Here is a 22,888-nt window from a genome sequence, read left to right as displayed (position 1 = left end):
CATTTCTACTCTATTTAGGTCAGGTGGCCAGGTCATGTAATGCAACACTATCACTGTTTTGTAGAAGGCTTAGTGTGTCCAAACTGGTACTGCATGTATCACTGGCAAGTAGTACAGTGGTTACAGCCTGGCAAGTTTTAAGATCTGCTGTTGTACCTCCAGAAATGGTAGCCATTCAATTACTAACTGGTATAACTGGGTAACATTGCAGAAAGGCATTTTGGATAAAACAGAGAGATAGGCAACAAAATATACAAGTATAAAAACGGCTCACAAACAAACTGGAGGAAATATGTGATTCTTCTGCTTGGAAGAATTTCCTGTCCTGTTGGCCTACGGGTGTGCAGTGCGGAAATGTCAGGGCGCGCGCTAACCCGCACTGCAGCAGTATCGGGACTATTCCATTTCACAGGTAAAAGGATATTCTTGCACTCAGGATCACCGTTATATTAAAGACTTATTTTTAATAAAGAGGGACGTACGTTTATACGGCACCGGTGAACGACTTTGCAACCATCTGCCTACTCGTGCGTAACTCCTTTTAGCAGAAACTTAAGCATTTTTAAAGTGCCTTTGCTTTTTACCCCTTAAACAGAAATTGCGACCCAATTAAATACAAGCGCCACTCTTCCCGCAGTCACAGTTAACTGGTAACCGGAAAATTTTATTCTGGGAAATCGTTAGATAAATCCTTATTCCAATGTGTTGCGAACTGGAATATACGTATGCGCACCATGAGGCAGCTCAAAGTCCACATCTGCGTATACCGGCGGGCGAGAACTAATGCAGGTGTTATGCCGAAAAAGGCATCCCTGCCGTAGAATGCATGAAGGTTTTCTGACGAGTTGAGCTTTAAGGGGTTTTAGGGGTGTTTCGGGGGTTGGGGTTTTACGGGTTTTTTTGGGAATTAGGGTTAGGGTTATCGATTAGCACTACGGTAGCCTAACTCCACAAAGTAGCTCAACTCGTTTCAGATCAGCGACCAATCGGTCATTTAGAGACAGGCATGCATTCTACGGCAGGGATGCCTTTTTCAGCATAACACCTGCTTTATCTGAACCCACTTATGATGGACATTATAGGGTGGGATACGTAACTGCATTTGCTTTCAAGGTATAACTTGCAAAAGCCCCATTCGTGCGGAATCTTTGGTTTACGGTTGTAGTGTAACAACAGCACACACAGACATAAAATCTATGCATTACAAAAGAAAAAAAGATTTGTATTGAACTGCTCTTCTCTAACAGATGCGTTACCGTAAAAATGAACAAATTGCATGTTGTTGTAATGAATATATAGATCGTGCATTGGAATGTTTATAATACTTCGGAACTAAGTTCCAAAAGTGACGGTCTGTTTCTGAATCAGGTTTTACTGCAGGTTTGCTAGTAAATCTGTCTATAGATTAGAGAATAAGGGAGGCCCACTGTACCTGGCAAAACCGTAACCCAGAAAAGAAACCCGAAGATCCAGCCGTTCATCTTAATGGCAAAAAACTTCTGCGTTTAGTTAGTGAGCAAAGTCAGCGTAGACAGACATGAAAAGAGCTTGGAGGCAAGCAATAGCTAAGCGCCGAGTCTAACGGCATAACCGGCATTTTCCCGATATTGATTCATCAGGTGCAGCCCCTGGGTGCTTCAGCGGACGTTAATCGACATCGGAAACAGGACAGATCGACCGGGAAAAGCGCCTTTGGTGCAGGACACAATTCACGTCTGCTTCATCCATCCCAGAGCAGGACAATCTGCGACAAAATCTGTTATTTTCGCATGCGGCAAATCGACTGCTGCTTTTTTATGGCGTTAAATTAGTGCCAAAACTCGCGCGCATAAAAACCATGCTCGCGTATGCGCTCGCGAGCAGAAAATCCATGCTCTCTACGCGCTCGCGTTTGCACAGCACTCGCCCGCTCGACAGGACGAATTTTGACGCTTTGGAGGCGGGAACAGTGGCTAATATCTCCGCTCCTTTGATTGTTTTTTTAATGGGACAATACATGAATGGGTTAGTAACTTTAAAACTAGACAAGAGAGGCACATCTAGTGGAGTATGCTTTGATCAGTGGACTACAGGGAACAATACACAATGCAGAGGAGGAGTTTTCAGCTCGCGAGCGCAGACGCGCGCGTGGTTCGACTTTTGACACTAATTTAACGCCGAGCTCGCGAGTGCTGTGCAAACGCGAGCGCGTATAGAGCATGGATTTTCTGCTCGCGAGCGCATACGCGAGCATGGTTTTTATGCGCGCGAGTTTTGGCACTAATTTAACGCTATACTTTTTTTTACCGGTACCGGATCTGACGCGAAAAGGGACAGTGGTGTTTAGTCTCGGTATCCGAGCCGGTGGTTTGTTGATATATGCTGCCTTGTCGAAAAATGCTACCGTAGTGCTAATCGATAGCCCTAACCCTAACCCCCCAAAATCCCTAAAACCCTTACCTTAACCCTAACCCCTAAAACCTAACCCTAATCCCAAGACGGTGGAACTGCACATGCGAAGAAAGGCTCGATAGCACGTCTCGATAGGTAGTATTTTATGACAGAACACCTGCAACAGGCACCTTAAAAACGTAAACAGTTCCTTACATGCAATAAAGTTAACAAGGTTTTTAAATAATGGAAAAGCTCTTATTGTCAATTTAACAAGAAGGCAATGGGAAATCCCAGCGGACCGGCACCGAAAAAAACTGGGAGTTTGGTTTAAGCGCCGCTGTCAATTTTGCATTTATTTCAAATATATGGAAGAGATCAGCTTTTATAGCGAGATGACCGTTCGTCTGTATGAAATGGTTAATCTGGTGAAATGGGGGAAAAAAATTCAAAGTAAACGATTTAGAGTAGACCTTTTAAAATCGTTAGTGTGAAAGACTAGACAAATTAAGGACTGGACATGCATGACAGACTGTCCACAGGTCTTTCATTTTATAACTGAAAACACACCAATGCTTGATCAGTGCAAACTGACAGGCTGGGAGACGATAGATTCATCCATTTTATTAAATCATTTCATAAAAACGCCATTAAACACAACCATGCAGACAGTCAGAGCAGATTCTCTTACCAGAAGGCACAGTCGCTAGAGGACAGCTGTCCCTCAGCCATAGCATGAGCCGTAAAACACAGCATTTACATTAGGAAGCACCTACACACACACACACACACACACGTCAACAGGTCCAGCTGTGAAGCAGGGGCCACCGCAGGCTGACAAGGATTCACACGCCAGGGAAACAGCAGCCACAAAATGGATGAAGGTGTCCTTCTGTTTCGATTCTGGGGGAAAGCAGCTGGTGAAGACCACCACAGATTATATAGCGGGGGGGGGGGGGGGCAGGCATTGCCAAGCACATACAGGAGGCAAGTAGAAAATGCTAGACTTTAAAGCTGTGACTCTTGTAAAAGCATTTTTGTAACAATCAATTGTAAATTTTACTCAAATACAAAAGGTCCAAAGATGACTAAAGTCATTTCAAAGTCCCCCCCCCCATATCTCCTACCCTAACTGAAAGCAGTTTCAGCTGAAAGTTTCAGACTGAAAGCCATCTATACAACCCCTAAGCAGAGAATATATAGCTAGAAAAATAAACTCTACTGCTTGTACATTTTTATAGATCCTGGACTTTTTGTATGTCACACTCATTGTAGCATTTCCTATCACACACCAGAAACACACATTCAGGATATCAATTCATCACACTTAGCAATGGCAAAATGCAGGATGCTGCACCATTTAAATAAGGAGACTAGAGAAAATCTGTCAAACAGAATATTACATCAAAAGGCTGTGGCGCAGAGGTATGTAGCCAGAGTGAGCGGTATGAGATAGCAACACAGCGCTACGTCGCCGTCAGACACTCCAGCGAACACTGACGCATGGGCAGGTGGAATTGGAGGCTGTCCCTTTAAACAGGGCAAACACAAACAGGTAGAGGTCTTGCACAGATTGTGAAAAATGTAGTTTAATTATTAAACACATCTATCCCCTTCTCTAAAAGTACAAAAAGATACATAACAAAAGAAATTAATATAGTGAAGCTTCAAGTCAAGTCATTTCTAAACAGGCAGGCTCCACTCCTACTTCCTGTTAGCTCAAAGATTGGTCCAATCAGACCAAAGCCAATAGGATCCATGGCCCCTGACAGTCACTCGGTGAGTTTAGTGTAGCCGACAGGCACCAGAGGCAAACAGAGTCCGGCGCTCTATGGATACCATCGCTTTATTGGCCAACAATGAGCTCACGGAGGTATGACTGGGTAAGGCCTCTCAGCTCCTCCAGGGCGTAATCCTCGGGCATGGGCAGCAGACCGATGTGCGGTGCGAGGTGGTGCAAGGGGATGTGAGGGGGATCCGACCCAGTCTCCCCTCCTTGCTGGAGGCTCAGGACCACCCGCAGGATATTGGCGACGCGCTTTGCCATTTCTGTGGCGACACAGACACAGGAAGTCAGTCGGGCAGACGGGTGCGGCTCCACTTCAGAGGAGGTGCAGAAGCCCGCCACCCCAAACCCACCTGACTGAGCCAGCCGGTCCTTGGCCGTGGCACAGGGGATGAGCTCGATGCGGCCGCAGAGGGACGTCACCTCCGTGTGCAGCTGCTCCATCTCATATGTGGGGCCTTCCATCTACAAACAGAAGAAAAACGCAGGGCATTGTGGGAAATGAAGGGTCACTTTGTAGGGCAGCACAGTGGCCAGACCATCAGCAACTATGCTGGCACTGAAACTGTCCAACTGTCCACCCATATTTGTTATGTAGGTGAATTATAGCATATTTTGTCACAAGACAAGACGGAACCAAAGAGACCCAATTTCGGTCATAGCTTAGTTTTGATGAAAGGCACAGTTACGGTGTTTTGCCTTTGTGGGGCAGTATCGGTGACATTACCAAGGCACTGCAAGTCCAAATCCCTTTATACATACTTAAAAGGAAACGAGTTTAAGACAATGTTAGTCTCACTGCAGCCCCCATACCTGGATGGCTTGCAGTGTCTGGATGACGTTGATGTAGTCCAAGAAGACCCTGCCGGCCGTGTCCCAGTCGTGGATCTGCGCACTGCGCTCCGCCAGCTCCAGGCCCTTCAGGAACTCCAACAGGTAGTCGTGGTTCTCGTTGATGATGCAATCTGAAACGGATGTAGAATAACACAGTTTGATTGACTGAGCAGTCAAAGTTGTCACTTCCTGTAGGGGAAGCAGTTCCCTGTAGTGGCACAGTTTGTACCTGAGGCTAGGTGTTGGATGACAAGCCGGTGACACTGGCTCCAGTGACCAGCCCGGTACAAATGCATGGCCTCCCGATGCTTGTCCCCCTCGTGACGGGCACGCGTCGCTTTCGCTTCATGCAGCCACTCCACCGGCACCAGCAGCTTCTCTGTCAGAAAGCGCTCCCTCTCTGCAGAGTCGTCCGTCTCCACTAGAGGGCAGTGCAGGTTCAGCATCTCCTTTACCGCTCGCTCTCGGAGGCTACAAAACAAAATGTTTTTGGTCCAGTGTCACCAGAGCTGTTCATTTTGGGCTTCCCCCCATAATCCAGCAAACAAAACAAGAAAAAAAAAATAATAAAATACGCACATAGAGTCAGGGATGTGTAGCAGCACAAAGATCGCCATTTCCCACAATCCCGCGCTCTCCAGCTGGGCGGCATAGCTAGTGTGCAGCACACCCTGCCTCTGCGGGGACAGGTGGGTGTAGTTGAGTGCTTGAAGGACGTTCCACAGGTGCCAGCTGAGGCGGTAGTCCAGCCGGTCTGCGGTGACGGTACAGGGGTCCAGCAGCTGCTGTAGGCTGTAGTGCCTGTTGGACATATCAGGATATCGTGGGGATATCAGCCGTCTGTGTCCAGCTCATGGACGCAGACGGCACCGTGACCCAGGGATCACCCCACCAAACCCCTGCCCATCATCCCCAGGAGGCAGGCTTGCCTGTCACTGTAGAGCTTCAGCAGGTGGAAGCAGATGTCATAGAGCTGTCTCCTGGGCTCGCCAACCTCCTGCAGCTCCTGCTCCTCTAGCACCTCACACTCACAGTTGTCAAGGTAGGGCGGCAACGGAGGGCAGGCGTACTTCTGGCAATCATCGGAGCCCTGCGGGACAGGCCAATAGAGGGCACCGATTAGCCACATCAGCTCTGTCCAGTCACCTCAGCAAAAAGTTTCATCAATCTCTAAAACCAGGAACTCGGAACCTTTTGGTCATTGTGTCATTTGCTGAACAAATCCTGCACTCTTCCTGCTCCTAGCCAGTTCACATATTGCACTGCTGCTCTACTTGATCATTGAATAAAGTATTGCTTGTTTTGTGCACTAAGACAAAGCGGTCACGTCCCCCACCTGGAAGGCAGCCTCGTACATGCAGAGGGCGTCAGCCACCGAGGCAATCGGAGGCAGCATGTACCACAGGTGCACAGCGACACAGCGCTTCCAGTCCAGCTCGGAACAGACATTGATGGTGCTGTCTGTGGACTCCCACACCTACAGGGGGGGTTCAGAAAGAATGCCGCAAGTCAATTGACATTAAATCTGAACAATCAGCCAATAAACATTGACTAGTTGGCTGTTCTAGTGTGGAAACATCTGCCAGGATGAGCTAAGAATCACTGCAAACAGGGAGGCCGAGGCAGGAAGAGGGACTCGAAGTCGACATGCTGGTGTCTGGCCGGACTGGAAACAGCCCGATCCCACACCGACACAAACGGAGACGCAGAGGCGGCCTCCTTACTGGTTTCCCCGCGAGCAGAGAGAAGACGCGCAGCCTGTCCTCCTGCAGGAAGGAATCCGTCTGCATGCGCTGCCAATCGACCAGCTGCATGGCCAGTAGGTCACGGGTGCACTGCAAGCCGGCCGCCTGCGACAGCAGTAGTGAGAGCCGGTGGTCCCCTGTGAAGCAGGGCAGGTGATGGGGGGGGGGGGGAGGGGGGGTTACTGACAGGGTTCCAGTGCACCTTTTAAAAATTTTCAAAAACTGTATGGGGGGTGGTGGAGGTACTGGAGACGGAAGGGCAGGGGGTGTGTGCTGACTGATTTGGGAGCTGGCACCGTTTTACCAGGCTGGTGCCCCCTCAGAAGATGCTGCCCTGGGCAATTGCCCATGTTGCCCTCACCATGGTGCACCACTGGCTGTGACTAAACAGCAGTGATTCTTCCTGCCATGTGGCCAACAAACTCACCCATGGTCAAAATGACGAATGGCCCTATATATACTTCGCATTTTCCATTCTGTTCACATCTGGGATCCTACTAATTACAGTATTTGGGATTGGCACCAAACCGGCAGAGATCTGGCTTTTCCTCTTTGTGAGTGTTGTAAATCGTAAGGCAGCCTACACCATATTTCGTGTAAGAACTGGTTTGAGAAACATCGTTTGAGAATACACAATAGGCCAAATTGGTCGCAATAATATAGAAGCACCACAATATTACCACCACACCACATACAAACTCTGATGGCACAGTTTAATTGCACATGTTGAGCCCCTGAAACCAAGGTGACTAACAAGAATATTGATTAGCATCAATAAAAACAATCCTCTATAAAAAGACTGTAGAGTCTGACTGCCGTCTGTGCGTTAGCGCGCTGTCATCCTGCTCACACATACCTGACTTCTGAGCCAGGCGACACGCCTCGCTGACGCAGTGTCCTGTCAGGTAGCTGAAAACTGCCTCCACGTGGCTCCGCCCCTGGGAACGCATCACCTCCTCCTCCACCCTGCCGGAAGCACTCTGGGACAGCCAGGCGGAGAAGCTGCGCCGCCGGTCCAGCTGCTGGCCGTACCCTCCGCACAGGTCGCCGTCGGCGTCCAGAGTCGCCCCATTCAGGCGACCCCACAGGGCGGTGCACAGGGTCCACACCAACATCCAATGCTTCACGACGTCTGAGAGCCGGGGGCAGGCAGAGTGTGGAGGGATCAGGTTCTGAAACGCCGCATCCGTCTGACGAGGTCGTCCACAAAGCGAGCCTTACCGTCCACAGCCTCCGACTCGGTGGTGACCTGCAGCATCCACTCTGCGTACTCGTGCAAGGCCTCCACACCGTCCCTCGGTAGGATGAAAGGGCACGGCTCCTCTGTGCTGATGGTGCAGTGTCTCAGCTCAATCTCCAGGGGGCGCCGGAAGAGTGCCAGGGTCTCCTCGGACCCGCTGGCCTCTGCACCAAGCACCTGCTCCAGGTGTACTTTGAAAGGGCTCTCCGAGATCCTGCACCACAGGGTGATGCCTTTTCAGACTAATTGACTTTGATAAAAAACCCTATCAACTATTCTTTTAGACAAAGGTAAAACACACGAAGACGAAGGATAAAATCTCCCTTAAATGGAGACTCACGTTTTGCTCTTGACCGGTTTGGGCAGGAAACTGAAGCCGGCAGATTCCCCCTGAGAGTCCAGTGTTGGCGCCCTGGGCCCCCCCAGCCGGTCACCACAGTGTGCCAGTGTCCAGCCGGGCCCCCAGCCGACACGGAAGGAGCGGCCGGCGAACAGGGCCGCGTCCATCAGCAGCTTGCCCTTACCCAGGGTCACCGAGCCGGACAGCGGAACCAGGCTGCACTGGCGCCGGGTCCCCACTGTGCGGAGGGGTGTATCTGGTGCAGGGCCAGGGGCTGGAGGGGGCAGCAGGAAGGCAGGCCCCAGTGAGGGCCAAGGGGAGAGGCGGGACGGCTCAGAGGGCCGGGGAGGCTTCTGAGGAACACCTCCGAATGGGGCGTCGGGAGGCTGAGAGAACATGCCGGAGCCAGTGGAGAAGCGAGAGTGTAGCAAGCCGCCAGCTACAGGGAAACAAAATACAGGTGAGGAGAGCGTGGCTGGGCGGCTCTGCTCCCTTACAGCAAACACAGCCAGGCAAGCAAGTTCAGACGGCAGCAGCAACCAAGGATGGAGACCGAGTCCCACACTGAAGGAGAATTACAGCCAGACGCCAACCCTATACTTTCAGCATCACCGCATGAAAGGGGAACGTTAAACGACAAGACCCCACCCGCACCTGAAGCCCGTCCCTGAATGCCAGAGAGCAGAATGCGGGGGGAGCGCAGGTCTGGGACCTCCTCCATCTTTGCGGCTTGCCGACTGAAGGCCAGATCCTGTAAAGGGTCTCCCTCATCGTCCTCCGTGAAGAATGACGCCTTCATGATCTACATGGGGAGGGGGGCAATCAGATTACATCACCCTGAGCCTCCATCTCATGTCATCATACTGTTTAGACCGGCTTAAGCCTCAAGCTGGTCAGACTAACTCCATTTGGAACCTATGCGCATTCAAAAAACAAAGTCGCCCCATACTATGAAACGTAAGGGGTTTAAATGCAGATCTCTCTCAATGCTGGGTTTACATTTCTTGTTCGGGAAGGGAAGCCCCACCTGTAGGGTATGGGGGTTGATACCCAGAGAGGACGCAATGTGGCTGGAGGCGGAGAGCATCATGGCATCCTGCCGGGCAGACTCCCCTGCCCACCTCCGCTCCCCCTCCAGACCACTTGCTCGGTTGGTCATCTCATCCCCTTCCTCCTCATCTCCCTCATCCTCGTGCTCCTGGGTGATGTCGGCCATGTCGCTGTCCACCTCCGACACGCGGTTTGGCAGATCCAATGTGGACACACTCTGCGCACACACAGAATGCGATTAGCGTGCGGACGCCCCACACCCAGGACTAAACAAACCCCCACCACATCAAAAGATTAGGTTTGCTGTGCGTGGCAACAGAAAGAACAAGTGGGGCCAACTCAGACATCTGGCCACAGAAGTGATGACTGACTGAATTAGAGAGCACTAGATGAGAGATCTATGTAGTCAGCACAAAGTGAAAATTATCCAAAAGGAATGAAACCCAAACAAGGTCGAATTACACAAATGTGACAGACAAAAGTAAAGTGTAATCTTTATTTAAAACAATTGGCAAATGAATACATGGATCAAATAAATACATTCCACATTAAATCTACATCATGCATTTAAAAAAAGCACTAAAACCAAGGGGGGGAACCTATCAGGATGCAGAAAACATAGTAGATTCATTGTTTCCAGCAAGTTCAACTATACTTAACAGCTGAGAATGAAAAACACCTGCTACAATTTAAAAGTGTAACATAATAAAAAGGACAGCAGGCCAAAACCTGACTATGTCAGGGAAACTGGGCCATGGTTACGGGGCCCAAATGGAAACAAAGCACATTAAAGGGGCAGCAGCTTCATCACAGATTGGTAAGATTGGTAAAGCAGCAAGAGTGACAGGCACCTGCAGTGTTTACAACACCTAGAAGAGTGTTCCTCAACCCGGTCCTCAGGGGAACTCAGGCAGGTTCCCCCCCCCCCCCCCCAAGGACCGGGCTGTGAAACACTGACCTAGAATGTCCTGTCTGTAAAACGTAAAACCAGCAGCATCTCTTATCTGCAGGGATTAATCCAGGAATGCAGCTTGAACCAAAAACCACACATTTACTAAGCCCAGACTGACAATGCAATCAGTGTACTAAACATAGGCAAGTGTTCATTTATTTGGAATAACAGGACATTAATGGTCAAGCTAACAAGTTTTTACTTAAACATTTAAGGCATTACCTTTAACATTTAATGGATTTCTTGCCAGAAACATCACTCATGATTGATAAGCATGTGGTACACATTAAGCCCTTAATTTCCCACTAAACATTACACTGCTGATTTTGTGCCCAAAGCTAGTGACAAATCAATACTGGAGAACATGACATTGGTGGCTTATTCCAGAAGGTTCCTCACATTGCTCCCATTGCATGACAATCCATATTACTCCAACTGTGTCATAAGACTACCAGAGCCACCAACAGGTACAGATGAACCTGGGTGAGGACATGAACTCCCACCCCCGGCTTCAGTAAGGCACCCCATCTACCTGCGCCTGGGGGCCTGGCTTGCCATTCAGCGCCATCTGCTGTTGGGTCGGGGGATGTTGCAAGCCGGGAGGCAATGTGGCCAATGTGGTCTTCTGCTTCTTGGCATCTGCCTTGGCCGGGGGAACCTCTTCCTCCTCGTCGGAGTCCTGGAGTCCATACTTAGAAAAGTGGGCAACCTGCACGAGTGAAGAAGATAAGAAGTTAAGTCACCGGACCAGTCGGGCCAAGCTCAAGCGTGATCTTTACGTAGCTGGTCCCAGGGCTCAAGCCCAGATAACGTACTTCAAACACCCAGGAACCGGTCTCGGGCCGGTACTCCAGGAAGCGTGCACCCTGCTTCCGTGAGACGTTTTCCAGCCGCCCCTCATAGTTCATGTCCAACAGCCTCTCGGGACTCTTGATCTGGGTGCAGGTGGTTTTGTCATTGGGCCAAACGCCATCCAGAGTCACCTCAGCTCGCCTGAGGGGAGAGGGAGACCGTTTTTCAAAACGATAACGACCTTATGCAAACACTGGCTGTTACGTATGGAAAGTGGCCAAACGGCACACTGCTTTACCTATTAAGACCTTCCCCTATGGGAGACTTGGCCTTGTCATCAGGGTACACTATGACCTCCTTCCTGCGGAAGTGCACGATTTCATCCAGGTTGAGGCCGGTCAGGTTTACCTCACCAGGGAAGAAGACCGAGCCATAGCCTGTAAGAGAGTCGTCACTTCATAGTACCCTTTCCACAAAATACACTCCATATCACAACCAAGGTTGGCTTATCACCAAAGCTTTCTTGGACCAATCCATACCTTTCCTGCCCACTGTGAAGTTCTCCACCAAGCACTGACCATCCTCATTGACCATTCTGCCCAGTTCCTCCATGCTGGGAATAGTGTAGTATCCCACACGTCGTAGAACAATACCTGTTGGAACAAGCTGGGTCAGAACACCAGGCAGATGGTGCAGGATTCTGGGGGCATGGCAGACGGCTTCCCCAACAATCACAGTCTGCCTAAACAGTCAGTAGGCAGGACAGTGCTGCGTTTCAACTTATTCTTACACTTGGGTTCTGGTCCTGCACCCGAATAGTACCAGTAAACCTCAGCTATCTAAGGAGCACCAGTACATTAACATGCACATTAACAACCGAAGCAAGTACTCACCAGCGGGGTGGGGAGCCCCCGCCTCGTCACGCTCCTCCAGCACGGAGTCATCGCCCAGAGAGATATCCTCGCTGCTGGCGCCCAGGCCGTTGCTGCGCGTGGAGCGCACGTTCAGCTCCGCGATGGTGTCCTGAAGCGATGGGTTTGGCTTGCCCTCCAGAGTGTGCGGCACTGGCTTGGCGATTGGGTTTGTGTAGAACTTGGTCACCTCCTCTAGGTCCTCCTCCGGTCTTTCTTCCTCATAAACACGGGCCTCCTCCTCAATACTGCGGCTGTGTTGGGACGACACCAAAGAACAGGTAGGTTACAATATGTGGACAACCATGGCAATTCTGAGATGGAGAACAGGTCATTTATATGAAGAGCTTAATTTCCATGGTTAATGTGTAGTATGGTGGGTGAACAGCAGGGGGCAAAGATGGGACTCACCCAAGTCCATTTTCAGGGTAGTCTGCAGGGGAGGCCAGGTCCTCAGCCTCTCTGTTACTGGGGGAATAGAGGCTGCTCCCATTCAGGTTCTTCAACACCAGCTTTTTGATACTCTTCCTGCAGAGAGATGTGAAGAAATAAGTAGATCTCTTTCCTTCAGTCACGAGCAGTTCAAGGAGCTAGCCTCACCAGAGATGGAAAGGTAAACGGCCAAATACCCATGGGAGTACCACAGTACACCATGCCTGCTCAGATTCTTCCAATTATTCCACCTACCTAGGCATGAAGGAGCCATTGTTGAGGGAAGGCTCATCGTCGTCCAAGCCGTCAAAGAGCTGGGATTTGGAGGAGCCGGAGGAGCCGAGGGCCTTGGGCCGGACGCGTGTGGCGGGGCGTGGGGTCAGTTTGTAGTGGGTGGGTGTGGTCAGGGCCTTCTGTGCTGCTGGATTGGTTGGCTTGAGGCGCTGTCACAAGAGGAACAGAAAGGCAAGGATACAAGGATAATCATGGGACTGAACTAACAAGTTAGCATGAGGATCATGCAGTAACATTCCGGTGGATCTTAAGTCATGGTAGGTAATTATTCAAACCAACTCATACATTCATAAAGCTCTACAGTTCAGTTTATTTTATTTACATAGAGTATTTTTACAACATCTAATTGTCTCAAGGCGCTTTACATTATCCCTGCACAAAGCCCCCAGTGGCAAGGAGAAACTCCCTTGAAGGAAGAAACCTTGGGAGGAACTGGACCCACACGGGGTAGCCCGACCTCCAGGGGAAGATTAAGTATTTTACTTACACTACATATAGGTCCACATGGGTCTTTAAGAGTTAAACTTAATTACAAAGGCTAGCAGATCCTTTCAAAAAGGGAAGTCAATGCAATTTAAAATTTATACAACCAGACCCATTCAAGCAGCAGTCCACTGTCCAGCCCTACGCGGCTCCCATCTGTCACTCACCTCTTCCTTTTTCTTCGGGTCAGACAGGGGGTTTCTGAAGAGTGGCGAGTCACCGAAAGGGGAGTAGGCCAGGGCGTTGATCTGCTGCTGGAGCACAGCCTGCTGGGCCGCCGCAGCACTGGGATCCGTCAGAGCTGGAAGAAACAGACCAGTTAGGCAAGGGCAGGTGGAAGGCCTTCGGTCCTGGGGAAGCAGCCTCGATGCCAGTGGCGTTTGGTCTGGGGATGCGGCTTATTTACCAACAGGCTGCTGCGGGGTGCCAAAGCCCAGGCCGCTGGTGCTGCTGTTGAAGCTGGTGGTCCCGAAAGCACCCACACCACCTAGAGTGGAGCCCAGCTTGTTCTGTGTAGCCCCAAACAGGGAGGTCTGGCCCGTGCCAACTGGAAGAGTAAAATATAGACCACAGCAACAAATTTAATGTCCAATTATTGACTACTGAAATTCAAGAAAAAGTAGATATTAATTATTTTTCCCCAATACTGTACAAGGGCTTCCTACTCTGAGGTTACATACCCGTTCCAAACCCAGCCCCCAGCCCAGCTCCTAGCCCCGTGGTTCCAGTTTTGTTGCCGAAAAGCCCTCCCCCAGGATTATTTGCGCCAAAACCTAAAGGAAAAAGCACAGAAAATGATGCCGAAGGCAAATACAACAGGTACATGCTAGAAACAGTGAACAGTTGCCTGTTAATTCTACATGAAGAAAATCAGGAGCATGAGACTCACCAAAAGTGGATGCGTTGTTGTTGGTGAGGGTGAGTGTTGGTTTGTTCCCAAACAAGCTAGAGCCAGAACCAAAGGTCGGTGCACTAGTTGTGGTTGTACCGAATCCTGGGGTTTTGCTGCCAAACAAATTCTATAGGGGTACACAAATTAATAAGTTAGACAAACATACATACAACAGTTGAATTTAGAATAAATAATAGAAGGCGAATGCATACAACCACATGTTGACGTACCTGGGTACCAACACTCCCAAAAGCATTGGGGGGTTGTGCAAAGAGTCCTGCACCAGTCCCAAAGCCTTGGGCTGTGCTGGTGTTTGCCGTGTTATTAAACAGCCCCCCTGCTTGGGACGCTGCCGTGTTGCCAAACAAACCCTGTGGGAAGACAGGATCTAAGACCAAACCAAACCCAATAATGCAAACCTGCCACATAAGCTAAATGAGATGAAGAGACTCACGATGCCGCTGGTGTTCGGCTGCCCCATGGTCATGTTGCCGAAGGAGAAGCCCGTGTTCTGGGTGGTGGCAGGCTGGCCGAAAGGCTTGCTGAACAGACTAGTGGTCTGCTGGGGCTGCTGCTGCGGTTGGCTAAAGAGGCTCCCTGTGGCCGTACCGAAACCACCGGTGCCTGGGCAAATCGTAACGGGGGATTAACATGACTACTAAACCAATAACATCCTAAATGCAAGGCTACACAAGCTAGCAATGCTACTCACTGGTTCCAAAGGTGGATTTATTGGGCCCGAAGCTGAAGCCAGTGTTGGTGCTAGAACCAAAGAGGCCAGCAGCGGTACTGGGAGTAGCCGTGGCACCCGTGCCGAAGAGCATGCCTGTGCCAGCTGCCATAGGGTTAGAGGGGCCCTTACGGCCAGCCTGGTAGTCTTCCAGCCTTAGTTCCTGCGTGGCATGGAATGTTAGTCACAAGTAAAAAAAAAAAAAATTTAAATTAGGAACCCAAAGCTACGCCATGACACCCACCTCTAAGGATTTGTTCTCATATTCCTTCATGGCCGTGATGCACTGATGCTTGGTGTTGATGCTGGTTGTCACCCCACCTTTCACCATGGTGTCGCTTCCTGTTGGGGGCTAGAGGACAAGAGACCAACACACCCATCCGATCAGCAGGACAGATGAGCACTAAAGGGTTTGAGGAATTTCTGCAGAAATGGCTGTCAAAACATATAGCTGACACACTTCTCCCATGGCATCTACTTACATTGAACTTGACGGTTGTCCCTGGCTGCTGTGTCGCAGTGAATCCTGAGGACCCAAAGAGGGACCCCGATGTGCCTCCGAAGGGGTTGGAGGTTGTGTTGGTCGTCCCAAAAAGCCCCCCACTGCTGCTGCTGGTGCCAAATGCTGCAGGACAGTTTCCCAGAAAAGCATGGAAACAGGAATCAGCAAAACTACAGCAAGAAGCATCTAAAGACCCAGCCAGTCTCAAGAGATCCACATAATTAAGGCCTTTTCACACCAAATTTTTTGTACAAATATGTGAAATGTTCAGATGCAAATCTGACGTGTCAAAAATTCACACCAATCAATGTAAAATAAACTTCTAAAAATGCTTAAACTTTACAAAGAGTTTCAGACAGTAGGCTACTTCAGGATAAGCAAAATAAATGCTAAGAAAATGGCAGCAATATCATCTATCACCACAGGAACAGAGAAAACTTCACTTTTTATTAGGATGACGATTGTATATAGATCTGTCTCGTTTTGCTTGACTTAAATAGCCACAGATTAATAAAATCCAAGAGGCATAGCGTAAAACCTTAAAAAATAAGGAAATCCAGCAAACAGGCAACAGCAGCAGCTGTAAACAGCTTAAAGGGGCAGGTCACACCAAATCTGAAAAACGATTCAGAAGTCCTTTAGAGACACATCTGGGTTGTTCTGCTGGGAGTTGCCTAGTTTTGTAGATATCGGACATAGAAATATCTGGCTTCTCTCAAACATAGTGGGACTAAATGGCATTCTTTCTATGGTGATGCATAATGTAATGTAGGAACTATTTTCTTCTACCGAACTCCACACACCAATTGTATCACTGTGCACATTGAAATTGCTGGTGCACGGGGCTTGCATCTTCTGCATACATGTTCTGCTCACTACAAAGTCTGTGGCTTATGAGCAACCGGGTCATGATTTCTGGTAAGAGACATTGCTGTTAAATTGTTCAAAAGTATTTTTGGCGCTTTAACCACTACAGAAAGAATGCCATTCAGTCATATTATATTTGAGAGAACAACAACATTTCCACAGATGATATTTCCAAAACTAGGCATCTTCCAGCAGAACAATCTACATCAATAGATAGCACTAAAGCCCCTCTGACCTGCCCCTTCAACATGCCTCTTGTCATTAAATAAAACAGGCTAGTGGAGATCTGCAGCAATGTTTTCATTTAAAGACTACCATTAAGATACTGATTTTTCTTACCTTATTAAAATGTTTATGCCATCAAATTAAATAATACACACCAACATTGGATCGATTTGATCTTAAAGATCAATGGTATTGCCCATCAATAGAGGCTAGCGCTATAAACCAAATAAAAGGGTTCCGTCCTATTCAACAAACTGATCATGCATGTAAAAACTGACATACTGTTGGTCTTTCATTTAACACATGCAAAAATTGCAGACATTGAGCGCTATCTGATTAAAAAACAAAAAGCCATATTATAATAGCGCAAATTTGCAAGATGTGACATAAAAGTCTTCAAAGAAATACATTTGCTCGATTCAGAATGATCCTTTTTTTTCCCCATGCAAAAAAATCCAACTGTCACCCACAGCTATAGAAATACGCGCACCAGGAGCATGCAAATTCTATACTGTAACATGGTGAGACTCAACTTTAATTAGAACCTTCCACTGAGTTCCACTGAGTAAAATACAGGATACTCACTGCCAAAAGACGCTGGCTTGTTGGTTCCAAAAGCATTGCTCTGCTGCGAGAACAGGCCACCTCCTCCAGTATTCGTACTGCCAAACAGGCTGTTGGAAGTGCCACTGGCGGCACCGAACCCAAATCCGGTGCTGGTGGAGGACGTCACCGGCTGGCTGAATGTACTGGAACCGAAGAGCCCACCTGTGTACGACCAACAGGAAGATACGAGATGATCAGCTCCCTTCCCCAAGGCCACATGGCTGTCCCACGTGCCCAAGGCCACCCAGCATGCAACCACGACAGAATCTGCCCTTGTTCTCACTTTATGGCAAAAATCTGCAATTTGGAAACAGCGTCGGAGCCTTCTGTTCCAGTTCGAAAAGAAGGAATTAACTAATCTGGGAAAGATGGCCTGAGATTCTATACCCAGGACGTTTCCCTCCAATAACCACGAATGGGTTTCATATGATGGAAAATGAATGCAAGCTTTCCTGAGATGAAAATGCAAGTGGTGTCTGTTGGTACGGATTCCCATGCTTACCTCCTCTACCAGCCCCAGTGTAGACAGGCTGAGGATTTGCAGTCCCAACTTTTGAAAAAGTAAAGCATTACAAGTGTGGTTAGATACATTACCCTGAGGATAAACCACACCAGACGGAATACCCAAAATCCCCCATGTGGGATTAAATTTAGTGAGGCACATTGACAAATAGCAGGGAGGTTACTAGTGCAGATTGTGTGGGGACACCCTGCCATCACAAAAGGGCCGTGTTTTAAAGCTTCCTTCATGGCACAACTGTTCTTTTTGGATGCAGCTGTGGACTAGTGTTGTGTTTCAAACTGTAACAGTCATAGGACATCCCGACAGTTTCCTTGGCTAAAAAACATTTCACCAACTGGGGCTCCAACAGTAACAACCAATGACAAATGTCAGTTACATATGCAACTGTTGACTGTAGGTATGAGAAGGTAAGCTCATGGGATGGTTACAAGATTAGATAACTTCAGTGCGAAAGAGCAGAAGAGATCAAAAATGCACAAACCAAGTACAAAGCTGGGGGGGGGGGGGGGGAGACTGCAAGTGAAGCATGTGGCACCTTGCAGAGAAGAAATATCTGAATGCTTTACTCTTTTACCCCATAGCAACTATGGCATCAGCAGTTGGCGATCATCAGTGATCACAGCGCAAGAAGCAAGAGGCAAACCTGGCTTGTTTTGCGTGGCTCCAAAAAGTCCTCCGGTGTTATTGGTTGCACCAAACGCAGATGTTCCAAAACCACCTGTTGTACCAAACCCTGTACCTGCAATGCAAGTTTGACAGCAGGGGTCCCAAACATGAATACTGAACTTCCAGCATCCTGCCCAGTTTACGATATAGACAGCAAGGCTAGACCATCCAACTGACACAATACATACAGCTGTACAACTGGCCCAAATAACAGGCAGCCGTAAAACAGGTTCTTTGGGAAAACATAATCCAATCACGGAGACAGAACACTTACTTTGCTGGCCGAACGTGGACGTCGTCCCAAATCCTCCGGTTCCGCCCCCAAACGGAGCGCCAAACGACTTGTTGAACATCTTCAGTGGATATCAGGAACGCATACGTCTTTAATAGGAAAAAGTGGATAGATGAATTCACAACGAATAGGCGCCGACACTTCGCAAGACGGGAATTATCAGCACGTAAACACTATTGATAAACAGTAACCGGATTGCTCAATAAACGAAAACGCGGTGAAAAATAGGATGACCACAAACTATACTACATTTAACATATTTTACTTGGTCAAAGCCCAATCTCGAATGCACAGATGTGAGACGCCAGTTGCGTTTTAGACGTTGGATCCATAAACACATTTGGTTGATTAACTACATTAGCCTGCGAAGCGAGTACACGTAAACGCGTGACAGCTAAAACGTCCTCGACAGCTCCGAAAACGAAACTCATCACAAAGCAATCCCGTGAAGAACGCCTTTACTTATCGCATTAAAGAAAGCCAAACGTGGCATTTTGCGAGTTTTCTATATAACAGTATAAACAATACAAGTATCTAAAGGCGCCAGAAATTAAGGCGCGAGGCCTACCTGTGTCACATCAGACAGCAAAGCAAAAGAACGAGTCAAAGCACATAAACTCAAGCTTCGGAACCGTCGAAACCCTAAAACAAGAACCGCTGCGCCTGTCTGGGTCCAAGCTGTGTCTATCACACCAGAGCGAAACAAACCCAGTTCGAAAACAACCCTAATCAACCTACCGACTAGCTGAGCCCTCAGGCTAACCTTCCAAGCTAATGACGTGGTTAGGTTGGCACGCCGCTACAACGAGCTACAAACACTAGGAAAAACAAAACCAGCATCATCCTTCGGTATTTAAAAAATAGACCATTTTTAAAAGCATAACTTTAGGTAATATGTACATACGATTATATCGGAGGTAAAAGTGTGGAAATACAGTAGCTACTTAGCTGAAGAAATTAGCCGGGAAATTAACTCTGGTTGGTAGATGTAAAGTAACCGACCAACAAATACTCATGGTAACCATCTATCTAGTTAATGTAGCAAAGCTGCAAAAACTCCAATTAATACAGATCATTGTACGTACCGTTTAGAATTACTGGTCGTAAACGCGAATCAAACATACACGTTTTAAAAGCGTCTGAAGTAGCGTTAGCATTGCTAACAACATTAGCAAAGCACCCAGCAAAACGGTTCTCCATGCCGCGGAAACTCACCGTATTTAATCTTGCTGTGGTAGTTTAATGACGCCCTTCGATTGTTTCACGCACAGGCAGTCCGTAAGAATTAAGAAGGTAAATATCAGAGTTCAGAATCGAATGTCAAATATGGCCGTCAATATCCGCTTCTCGCCCGCGACCAAGCGAGGAGAGAAAACTGCGTAATTTGCTCAGCTAGGCCGGGCGACAAGTAAAGAAAAAACACTCGGAATTTACGTCGTGTACATACGTAGGTGGCGTAACGGCCGCCCGTGATTGGACGGCCAGCACGTCAATCAAACCAGCGGAAAAACAAGCTTCGACTGGGCCAAGCTCGTTACAACCTGTTAGTGACCGTGCCTTACGCACTAGTTCCGTCCATAGTCATCGACGACCGCGCAGTAAATGAGTCACAGAAAGTTATATAACATGTGTATGCAGAAAACGACATTCCTTGGGAAACAATCATACAGTATTACTGTCTCGGAACCGGATCTATGCTTTTAAAGAAAGTTTACATGTAGTATTTATAACCTGCATGTGGCATACTAAAAGCGTGATTCTCGTGCATCAGGTGTCTATCTGTAGTTGCTAAAATGTTTTAGTCCACTACAGTCATCAATTTGCATGCCTCGACATTGTACAGACGTATTTGGGGTTACCTTGGTCATCGTAAAGCAGGAGGCTACCTCGTGGAACTGGAAACTTATAAATTGCGCATTCCTGTTTTGAGGTGCTCCGATGATAAGTCATCCGAGGTTCAGGCTGTGCAATTAATGGTTATTATACTTGTTTTAAAATGGTCTTTTTTCAAAACTGGATGAGATATAAACTCAGATGCCATGTTCACCGATTTTGTGTATTGAAGAAAAATTATCCACTTTCAGATTCGGTTAACCTCTGATCAATAATGATATATTCATATGAGTAACATACGAGCTGTGGACAGGACCAAAATCTGTAGTTTTACCTAAATCCTTGTGAAGTACCCAGTGTTAAAATAATTTCACTCCATTTTTTTTGTTTAATATATACTACATAAATGGTTACTGCTTTGCCCAGATTTACGTTGCATTTGAAATCATTCTGCAGCGTTTCATTTTGGCCGCATGTCTCTTTAAATCTGGGACGGCCTTCGGTTATTTCCGGTTCTGTGATATCTGGATGGATACATGTAAAGCGAACCTACAGCTGGGATCATCCTAATAATTCTGAATCCATGTTCTCCGCGCAGCTGTTTTTTGCTTAATAGAATACTGAAAAGGGCTATGATTGACTTCGATCTCGCTGAGGAGTGATTCCATGTGAAAGCTGTGGCTTTTCGTTGTCATTTCGGGATATCGCTGTCTTTTCTGCGCTCTCTTTACCGTTATGTTTGGGCAGTCTGAGCACGCTGGTCCAGTCCCCGCAGACCCGGTGCACTCCGGACTCGCGTTAGCGCTGCGCCAAAGCTGATCGCGCCGAAGCCGCCTCTCCGCTCTTCTTTCTACCAAACTACAGCCCAGCAGATCCCGCAGGTGACGCAACGCAGCCTACGTAGGAGCCCAAATTCCTCTCCGGTTTTGCGGATAATTAGGGTGGAAGGCGCCAAACGTTAGGCTCATTTACATCGGTGCCAACGATCGTAGCTACCCAGGCTGCAAGTAATGGATCGACAGTACTTCTATCTGTAGACCCTATATGCTTTAATTTCTTAAATATGTCTTCGTAACTAGCTACCCGTGTCCGTGTTGATCCTCTCTTCATTGTGCATCTTATTGTCGTTTAAAATGAATGTGCAGGTCCTTGATCGTCTCGTGTCGTACTGTCACTTGCAGGATGCTCCAGGGACCCTATGCCTCAGACCGAGACAAAGTCCTTATCCGGTTCCCTTTCCACTTGTTCGCCGTGGGCACAGTTTTCCTGGCACTCGGGGGCTTGATTTCCTGCGTTTTAATCTCCGTCTTTTATAATTATTCCGATGCCACTAACACCCACTGCAAGGTAAGGAACCACAGGGGATTGCTTTTTATATGGTGTGGTGGCTATTTACCTGGGGGGCTTTCAAGCTTCAGAAACTATTCATTTAAATAAATTTGGGATGCACCTGAGCTCATATCTCTCATTTTAGTCTAGTCAGAAAGGTTATACGTTTTATGTCTTGTTTGTAGATGGTATTTTCTCCTCTGCCCCCTCACCCTATATTCAGGTGCCAAACTACCTCCCCTCCATCAGCGCCTCCATCAGCCTGGCGCCAGAGCGCTACATTTGGCGCATCTGCATCGGCCTGCACTCCGCCCCTCGCATCCTGTTGGCGGTGGCCTACTTCAATCTGTACCGGATCCACTTCGCCAAGCGGTGTTTGGAGTGGTGCCTGGCTTTAGTGGCCCTGGCCTGCGTACTGGCCGAGAATCTGGGACTGCTGCTACTCACCTACGTGTCCTCCACTGAGACCTACAGTGAGTCGCCATGGTGACACTGGGTGTGAGGGTGGTTACTGATTAGGGAGACAGATATGCGCCCTACAGTATACCGTATATTATTATAGTGAATACTGCATTATTTTAATATCCCAAATTGCATCTGAATGGTAATGAAATCACGAAGGGTCTCATTCCAGCTGATGCAGGAATAGCAGTGCAGTGTCCAGCCAGTGACCCCCCCCCCCCCCCCCCCGTGTATCTCAAGGCGTGCCAACACCAGCCAGTAACGGGCAGCACCATGTGACTGTGTGAGATAGGGTTGTCACAATACTACAATTTCAAACTTGATACTAATACCTTGGAAAATGCTCGATACCATTTTCAATACCATGGGTACTATTTTTGTCTACTTGTTGATTGGCTCTGCTCAGCTGCAGTCTGAGACTTGAAAGGAGACGTAACACCTTTCAGAGACATAATTGTGTTATGCTGTTTAATTAACGCTGTGTGTTAATGTTAGATGAGCAGGACTAATAGTGTTTGCTGCCTAGCTCCCATGTTAACATTATCTTATTTATCATTTTTTAATTAGCAATAACTACCTTAATGGTAACTTAATTAACAGATGGTTAATGAGGCTACCAGCTAGTTTGGTGATAAACGGCTAACGTTAACGTTAACATTTATGATAACTTTTAATGCTACATTGTTATTGAAACGGGATCTTTACTAACCTCTCGGTAATCCTCATAAAAAG

The 22,888-nt window shown here is 48.0% G+C and overlaps 2 protein-coding genes across 5 annotated transcripts; one reads left to right on the top strand and one right to left on the bottom strand.

Moving 5' to 3' along the window:
• Positions 1-2,974: 2,974 nt before the first annotated feature.
• Positions 2,975-19,960, bottom strand: LOC111852196 (nucleoporin 98 and 96 precursor). 2 transcript variants are annotated; one of them, XM_023827789.2, is made up of 34 exons: positions 19,748-19,960; positions 18,515-18,621; positions 18,218-18,313; positions 17,554-17,601; positions 17,031-17,213; positions 15,334-15,476; positions 15,096-15,203; positions 14,834-15,014; positions 14,576-14,745; positions 14,352-14,492; positions 14,119-14,248; positions 13,910-14,002; positions 13,636-13,776; positions 13,397-13,530; positions 12,708-12,895; positions 12,432-12,548; positions 12,003-12,274; positions 11,649-11,762; positions 11,408-11,546; positions 11,133-11,310; positions 10,850-11,026; positions 9,343-9,582; positions 8,970-9,117; positions 8,316-8,754; positions 7,957-8,189; positions 7,592-7,867; positions 6,715-6,872; positions 6,327-6,467; positions 5,920-6,080; positions 5,570-5,791; positions 5,220-5,461; positions 4,970-5,121; positions 4,510-4,621; positions 2,975-4,419 (listed from the first exon to the last, which is right to left on the bottom strand). In XM_023827789.2, exons 2-34 carry the CDS (start codon positions 18,591-18,593, stop codon positions 4,217-4,219), a joined length of 5,559 nt encoding a protein of 1,852 aa, XP_023683557.2. In that variant the 5' UTR covers positions 18,594-18,621; positions 19,748-19,960; the 3' UTR covers positions 2,975-4,216. The 2 variants fall into 2 exon arrangements, with proteins under 2 accessions (XP_023683557.2, XP_023683558.2); XM_023827790.2 differs by lacking the exon at positions 17,554-17,601.
• A 76-nt stretch (positions 19,961-20,036) lies between these two features.
• LOC140579336 (post-GPI attachment to proteins factor 2-like) lies at positions 20,037-22,369 on the top strand. 3 transcript variants are annotated; one of them, XM_072701790.1, is made up of 3 exons: positions 20,037-21,265; positions 21,547-21,712; positions 21,918-22,369. In XM_072701790.1, exons 2-3 carry the CDS (start codon positions 21,548-21,550, stop codon positions 22,182-22,184), a joined length of 432 nt encoding a protein of 143 aa, XP_072557891.1. In that variant the 5' UTR covers positions 20,037-21,265; position 21,547; the 3' UTR covers positions 22,185-22,369. The 3 variants fall into 3 exon arrangements, with proteins under 3 accessions (XP_072557891.1, XP_072557890.1, XP_072557892.1); XM_072701789.1 differs by having other exon boundaries at positions 20,043-21,246; XM_072701791.1 differs by lacking the exon at positions 20,037-21,265 and adding an exon at positions 21,311-21,372.
• Positions 22,370-22,888: the final 519 nt, after the last annotated feature.

Source organism: Paramormyrops kingsleyae, chromosome 18, assembly GCF_048594095.1.
Source record: "Paramormyrops kingsleyae isolate MSU_618 chromosome 18, PKINGS_0.4, whole genome shotgun sequence".
NCBI classification, from domain to species: Eukaryota; Metazoa; Chordata; class Actinopteri; order Osteoglossiformes; family Mormyridae; genus Paramormyrops; species Paramormyrops kingsleyae.
Note: the sequence above shows the minus strand (reverse complement) of the source record. Positions and strands in the feature narration are given on the sequence as shown.